The 8,471-nt window shown below is 36.4% G+C and overlaps 1 protein-coding gene across 1 annotated transcript; it reads right to left on the bottom strand.

Annotated features, from left to right (window-relative positions):
* Nucleotides 1-2,064: 2,064 nt before the first annotated feature.
* Nucleotides 2,065-7,629, bottom strand: LOC104097167 (BTB/POZ and MATH domain-containing protein 3-like). The gene is made up of 4 exons (XM_009603693.4): nt 7,110-7,629; nt 4,827-5,175; nt 3,874-4,144; nt 2,065-2,589 (listed from the first exon to the last, which is right to left on the bottom strand). The coding sequence occupies exons 1-4, from the start codon at nt 7,484-7,486 to the stop codon at nt 2,375-2,377; spliced, it is 1,212 nt and encodes a 403-aa protein (XP_009601988.1). The 5' UTR covers nt 7,487-7,629; the 3' UTR covers nt 2,065-2,374.
* Nucleotides 7,630-8,471: the final 842 nt, after the last annotated feature.

Consider the following 8,471-nt stretch of genomic DNA (forward strand, 5'->3'; position numbering starts at 1 on the left):
GGTACTAAGTATTTGCCTACTAATGTTTGTAATAGTCTTGCAGCTATAAACAATGGCAATATCCTACGGGATTATGTTAGGACTGTGTAATGCTTTTGTTTAAGTAATATAAGCTTCCTTTACGTTAAAAAAAAAGAAGAAGATTTGTGCTATTTGCGCCTACCACCATCTATCCCAGGTGTGGGCAGATTTATGATGAGGTGTTACTACTCTACCTTATGCCATTCATTCAGAAGAGCAATATTTATTGATCTGATTACTTTAAATTTAAATCGTATAGAATCAATTAAAGAGAGTATTTCCTAACTAGAATTTATCTATTATCAAAGCTCGAACTGGAATCTCTTATTAAGGTGTAGGATCTCATCCATCTATACCCGTGAGAGGTTATTCATTGGAAGGTACTCTTTACACTTTTTTTCCCTCGTAAGGTTTAGTTTTGACAATTCTCAACATCTCCTTGCAATTAGAAGCGGATTTACAATTTAAAATTTATGGGTTCCTGTCGCAATATCAAATTAATATACAATAATAATTGGGTTCACAGTTAGATATTTATAAATTTTTAATAAATTTTTAATAGAAATATAGGATCGCCTAAAAAATTACTAGATTTCTGGGACCCCATATACTATACTTTAGATCCGTCACTACTTGCGGTCTAGGGCAAATGCTCTACTAGAAAGTTCACTATTTTGGTATTTTTATTAGGTTTTTTCTGTACATGATCATACGTAAAATTAACACGACCATTGTTATTGGTAGCAAGTGTTTTTCCTTTGATGAAATCTTATGCGGCGCAAATCTGCATTCTTTCTCCTTGGTAAAGTGGTAAAAGAAAGGCCAATGAGCAGTATTGATGGGACAATTGCAAGATCTGTAAGGCCATAGGTTGGCCTACCGACCCAAATAACCTGAGAGGCTCATGATTTCAAGACTGCTATAGACAACTTCACTTCATTGACAAGAGAGTACGGATCCGGAAAAGCCACACGTCGGTATGACTCTTGATTTTGGAATCTCACTTGCGCCGGGTAGAACTTCAAATTTAATAAGTATTGCCTGTCTCATTCACAATATTTTTGACTTTTGACCTTAAAAATTTATCCATAGAGCGAAAGGCGGACTTATACGTGTAAAAGAGGGGCCATCGGACCCGTTAACTTTGGCAAAAATTCTGAATATATAAGTGTATATATTTTGAAAACGGTCATATTGCTGGGAACCCTTAAGATTAAAAGTCACTGATTGAGCACTTCGCTCATGTGCCTCCGCCAACTTCAAATTCTGGGTCTGCCTCTGCATGGAACAAGCGGAAATAAAAATCAAAACCATCTATTTTTAAGGTATGTAACATTTTAGCCTCAGAAAACACGTAATTTTAAAAAAACTACTATTAAGTTTTCAAATTTCTTCCAAATATCAAGCACTTCAAAGACTACCCCGAGCCCTACTTGATTATTATACAGATCTTTCTCATTAATCATTTGATGGGATGATTCCATTGTTTGTGGTACAAGGAGTACAATGATTGGGCTTATTGGGCCCTAGAATCGGGTCGTTGATTCTGAAAGGACTGGATCAGTGTTGGGGGCGGATTTAGGCCCTTTTTATGGTGCACGTGAACGTATGATCTTTCTGTCAAATTAGGTATTTTATGTATATAATTTGTAAAATTGATCTAATATTATATGTTGGCATTCATGCTCTGCACTTGATTAAATGTTGAGTTATTTATTCAAAGGAACCTAGATTGATTCCCACTTAGTATTTTTTTCTCGCTTTTTTTAGTGGTGCCCCAATTTTAAAAATCATAGATTCGCGTTAGTATGACACAAATGGTCTATCGATGAAAAAAACACACAAGTTTTTTTGTAATCGTCTCAAATTGTAACATATTATAGGAGATTATTTCCTCTATTGCCTATAGGAGCTTGTATGCGTTTGTTGAAAATTTTAAAAACCGAGTTCGCAAATACTCCTTTGAGCTTTTATTGGCTGCAATTGCATAAACCATTTTTAAACATAAACGGATCAAAACATATTCAATCACACACAAGAAGGTGGACATCAACACACTAATAGCTTATCGGGGAGAACTCTATACATATTCGTTCATATTGTCTCTCATATAAGCTCAAGTAGTAAAAAATACAACAATAAACTTTACTTACCACCTAACCTACCTTAGGTTGTCTGGAATAATAGATGATACAGAACACAATGATGCTACCATTACAAGTTATCATCATTCAGATCATAGGAACTGTTCCTAAATCAGGTAACAAGAAATTAACTAATCATTACTTGCGTTTTCCAGTATCACATTTTCAACCAGCTAACTTCATTCCACTTCCAAGGCTATAGTTTAAGGTTACATCCGCCTTCTCACCCGCCTAACGACAGGATTAACAGATTCTGCTGCCACACCATCTGCAGCCAGAGCTAGACCGATGATGCTGCTGCTACTCCTTTTCTTGCACATCAGACTTGCCTTCTGGTCGACTGATGCAACTGTTTCCAGCAGCTCAGACAACAGTGAGGGGCAACTTTCTTCTAGGTGCTTGAATCCTTCTGTCAGCATGACCACTGTTTAACAAACACAAAATCAAATAACTTAGCAACTACATGAAAATAGCCAGAAGATCCCATAGTATCTTATCCTGGCTAGCACATGCTTCAAAATATAGTGAACGTTGCACAAAACCAAGAATGTGCAACACGTGTGAGGCCAGTTTTTAGAACTTCACCCCTAACATTTAAAAGATCATAAACATAATGGACTGACATGAACCAACAACACTCATAAACAATTAGTTCAACTACTCAAATTCCAAATTCTGTTGATCCATAATTCTCCTAGTTATATACCACATTCAGCACCATATGGCAATAAAGCCCCATGCGCCTAAAGTTTTGAACACTAGAACATTTACCGACATACATGGACCCAAATAAATAGAAATTACATTATCTCCCATCATTTGCTGTAAAGCATGCATCGTTAACATAGAAGCCAGCCCTTTTCCATGGTTAAAAGCCACTGTGTATGAAAAGGAAAGCTACTTTATCATTATTGATTTACCAAATATCCAATATAACATTTCCGTTCGCGGTGTCTATATAATGAAATGGCAGGAGATTATTGCTACTCTACCCATTATTTGAAACTTTGCATGAACCAGCAGACTTTATCTAATACTACACATTGTATCACTTCCCATGTTTCCTTTTGTCAATTGAAATTGAGGATGCAAATCTAAGCAAAATGGGCATCAGAGACTCAATGTTGTAAGTCGTAACATAAGCAAAACCCACCACCTGTCAAATCTGAATGTTCTTTCAACATACAATTTTTGGTTTAAGTATTTTGTTTCCAACGGATGATAACTAAAGAAGCCAAAACCACTCAAATACTCTCTCATGTTTTCCAAGCTAGGCATCAACTAACTGATTGGAAAGCCCAGATCAAATAATAGGAGTTGCTTTGCGCAAGGAACCTCACTTGAGATACTCCACCAGCATCTCTAAAGTGCATTTTGACTAAGGTCGAAAAAGAAACTGCCTCAATGATACACAAATAAGATACCCATCTCTATAAACTTTGAACCTTTGGCAACCAAGTTAGAGCTAAAATCATCCATTTATACAAGAGCTAGGACCTTATCATAGTAGTTCAAGAGACTATCACCATAGACTGGAAAACAACCATATTCCTGACTTTACATTTAAGCTGGAAGATATAAAATTTGCCATACAAACTGACATAAACAAGCAGAGTTAAAAACATGTCTGCAGTTAAATTAACTAAGAAAAACTAAAAATGACATGACTTGAAATACCTCACCGCTCACATCTATGGAGTACACGCACCTCCCAAGTTTGTTGCTGCAAATTTCAAACAGATGGCCTTGAGCTGTGGGCAACAATGCAGCTCAGCAAGGGAAAGAGTTGTTGCCACTGTATCCACATTAACTTCTTCACACAATTTCACCTCACATAACTCTTTCAACCTATCTAAACCAAAGCGATCAGCTGCTGCCAATAGATGCTGCATCAATATCGTAGAAGTGCATGTTGAAGTAGAGCCGGTAATTTCAACTAAATCTGGCAGCTCATCAGAATAAATGTACTGGAGCATAGCCTACAAAACGAAAAGAAGTCCACCTAAATCATATCAGCTTCTAAGAAAGGACTGCAAGGTTGGGGCAAGTTACATGTAAATTTTTTATATTGAAAACTACAGACAACCAACATGGAAAGAAACGCAAGTTTGAGAAGCTAAGGTGCAAGACCATGACCGTAGAACAAGAAGAGTGTGAGACTAAAACTTAAGGGGAGCTAAATACTTGCTAGCTTTATATTTTTCTATGTCCTTTATAAACAGACGCACAGAAGAAGCTCAGCATACCAAAGGACTATCTAAAACATAGTGATACCAACTAAGTCAAAGATGGTAAATGTATAGAAAATGCTTAGCTCACACAAACATTAGTGTTCTAACAAATTCCGATCAAAATCTCAGCCTACGCATCATATTGCTACATGCTGATTCAGAAAAAATGAATGCCAAAAGTATTACAAGCTAACGTTTGAGAAGGAACAATGCAATATATTATAAACCAGTTGCTTTCATCCCCACCCACCTTGTCCCCCTAAAAGAAAAATCCTTAAACAGTTGAACCTCAAAATTTTGGGAAGTGCCTAAAACGAAAAGACCTTTCATCTTTCAAATTCTCCATCTTTTACCTTCCTTTAATTATATATGTTTCTTCATAAGTTCATACAGCAGAAGAATCATGTGTATTAAAGCGCGAACTAATTACCTTGAAGATTGAGGGTTCAATATCCTCAAGTTCTACTTTGTCTGTATTAGGATTCCCAATAAGGCCAAAGAATTGGGCTCTAAACACAGGAGACCGAGCAGCAAGTATCAACTTATGACCCTTAAATGTCTCTTCTCCAACCTGGAAAACTATGTCACAACCAAGTTCAGCATCCAACAAGTATTTGAGATTTTGGCCCATGTCTGATGGTGGAACTACAACACTATAATCTTTGGGCCCTTCAACGCGACTTCTGACAACTCCAACAGTACAGTGCATGGCAAGGCAATCATCCTTCAGGTAGTCAGAAGTTTCTAAATTTATTCTTTTGAAAAATCGTTTGTAACCCCTGTAAATACAGACAAGAAGTTCTGATGATGACCAGTAAAAGAAAAAGTTCTAAATGTATTTCAACAGCTCAGATTGAAAAGCTAATACAGTTTTCAAACTAGAAATTCGGTGAACTTTCTTGAGTTTTATCTAAGACCCACTTGTTACAGAGAATACTCACAATATGTCAGCATTATCATATTTTACACAAGAAAATACACCAGGCGCAAACGAACAATTTCTTCCACTGAGGCACAGAGCATAAAGGGCTACTAGCGACAAATAAATGGTGGATCCATCACTGAACAGTTATTTGGAAGTAACACAACGGAGAGGAGATGAGGTCACTCATGTAGCTGATCACCAAACACAGGAGAGTCAGTTATCTAAGCAATCATTGAGTTTTTAATGAATAAAACTAGACAGATGGATCCTTCGATATGTTCTCATCATCATCAAGACATCATCAACAACAACTACTATGCTCAGTCCCAAACAAGTAGGGGTCCACTATATAAATCCTCACCGACCATGTTACTCCAGTTAAACTTCGGTATGTTCTCATAATCTACCCATTTAATTCAATCCCAACTATAATCCTCAATGTGAGTCAGTAGGTTTAACAAGAACTTGGGGTTCTGGGCTATGCAAATTAGTGACACCATGTCATAAATAAAGAAATAAATAATAATTAACCCAGTCTTAATACTTCAATGGCATCAAAGACTTTTCCTTTATTGTATAAAAGTACCATAGACTTATTTTATTTTATCAACCCCAAGGTAAAGGTTTGGACGGGACATGCATCATCATAAACTCAAGAATGTACTCCCCAATATCTGGCACCCAAATCAATACATTTATGCACATTGGGCATAGAGAAAACCATAACAGCCAAAAGAGAGAAAAACAACACAGATTTCAGAAACACAGTGGCCTGAAATATGAACTGCAAGAACTGGACTTCAGGACACAGTTTTGAAGTTCGAATAAGCAGGTATCTGCCACTCTTTTTAAGTTGTGTCTCAAATACATTGCAATGTTGGCTATGTCTTAAACAACAGCCATAAAGTAGTTACTGGTGCACTTGCGAGTAAATGTATTTTCCAAGTTAGCTGATATTTATAAATAGGATTGTGGCCATTCTCACGTCAATGACAAGCGTTGAGATCAAAATTTGACATTATTACCAGGGACCAAAGATCAAATTCAGTAAAGCACCATTGCTAAACAATTTTAACACTAACTGTGAATCTACAAAAAACCTTCTAGTTTTCTTTTTTAATAATCGTGGTATCCGGGCAAGCTTGCGCGCACCTCGACTAAGTCCACGGGATACCTGCCATCTCCCACCAGCAACAAGTATCAAGTAACTATGTCCACTAAGGCTTGGACAGGTGGGAAAAAATCACCTAGCATTTTTTTGACTCCGTTGAGGTCTCAACTCAGGGTTCCCACCCACTTCATTGACCATTAGGCCACACCCTTGGGTGCAACAACCCTCCTACTTTATCCAAGCTTGGAATCAAATAAAATTCAAAAACCTAATAACATACAATTAAACCCCAATACGAACATAAAATATTTTTCCAATCCTAAGCATATAGCTAATAGTTAACAAATTTTACCATATAAACATAAACATAACATAAAACGTACCACATGCTCCCTCTATATTTCAAAGTATAAGGCCCACTTTCCAATGCCCGATCAAAATGGCTATGAACTTTGTGTTTCCCTTTGCCACTTTGATCCAATAACGTCAACTCAAACAAGGCCCTAACATCAGCGCCTTCGCTAGCCAATGCGATAAAAACAGATACATATACAGAAGAATCCTAATAACATACAATTAAACCCCAATACGAACATAAAATATTTTTCCAATCCTAAGCATATAGCTAATAGTTAACAAATTTTACCATATAAACATAAACATAACATAAAACGTACCACATGCTCCCTCTATATTTCAAAGTATAAGGCCCACTTTCCAATGCCCGATCAAAATGGCTATGAACTTTGTGTTTCCCTTTGCCACTTTGATCCAATAACGTCAACTCAAACAAGGCCCTAACATCAGTGCCTTCGCTAGCCAGTGCGATAAAAACAGATACATATACAGAAGAATCCTCTATGTTTTTACCATCTGGGTAAAAATAAATGGCCCAATCATAACCACCTACGGTAAAAATGTCGCTAGATATGTATTTACCAGGGCCCATTCCTTTGGCCAGAGAATAACCCCTGATGGTAAAATGGTGAGACCCATTTACCGTTTCGTTTACTGACTTGGAGGAAGAATCGTTGTCGTGAGAATTTTGGATCATTTCATGGGAATTGAAAGTGAATTGTGGAAATTGAGGTAAAGGAAACCCTAGGAAGGAATTGAAGGTTAATTGGATGGGATTTGTGAGAAATTGGAAGGGGAAATTAAGGGGTGTTTGGCTTGTCGGAAAATTGCAATGGGAAGGGAAAGGAGGAGATTAGAATATATATATATATATATATATATATATATATATATATATATATAAAATAATATTTTTTTTTATTTTGGAGGTTTTTATAGGCTTTGGGATTTAGGTGTTTACGTTTGCAAAGGAGCATATTTATTGAATAAATTCTGATATAATTACTATATAAAAGTTTCTGGCAATTTCAATTTTTTTGCAAATTCTGCTGAGCATATTTATTGAATAAATACTAGTAATTACTATATAAAAATTCCTGGCAATTTCAATATTTTTGCAAATTATGATAATTACCATATGAAAATTTCTGAGAATTTTCATATTTTGTGACAAATTTTAGTGATCACCCTATCAAAAAAATTGGTGATTTGCTCCCTTATCAAAAATTCTAGCGATTGCAACACTTACCAAAATTCTGGCAAATTCTAGTGATCACCCTATCAAAAAAATTGGTGATTTGCTACTTTATCAAAAATTCTAGCGATTGCAACACTTACCAAAAATCTGGCGAAGATTATTTTTTCAATACTTTCCTTACCGGAAATAAAAAATCAATAGTGGCACCGAAGTGTTCTATTTGTACCATTCTCCTCGGGGTGAATGTAGAATTTGGTCGTCAAGCTCATCTAAACCCACTACTTTCGATGCTGAACATAAATTTATGCGTAAAAATTCATTAAAATTGCAACAAATATAGTTCTTTCTTTTTTCTACTTCTTCTTCTTCTTCTCCTCCTCCTCCTCCTCCTCCCTGCCTTTCCGAACCGAGAGATTATTGGAAACAGTCGCTCTACCTTCACTAAGCAGGGGTAACGTCTGCGTGCAAGTATACGCGGTCAATC

This window comes from Nicotiana tomentosiformis, chromosome 5 (assembly GCF_000390325.3).
Source record: "Nicotiana tomentosiformis chromosome 5, ASM39032v3, whole genome shotgun sequence".
Classification (NCBI taxonomy): Eukaryota; Viridiplantae; Streptophyta; class Magnoliopsida; order Solanales; family Solanaceae; genus Nicotiana; species Nicotiana tomentosiformis.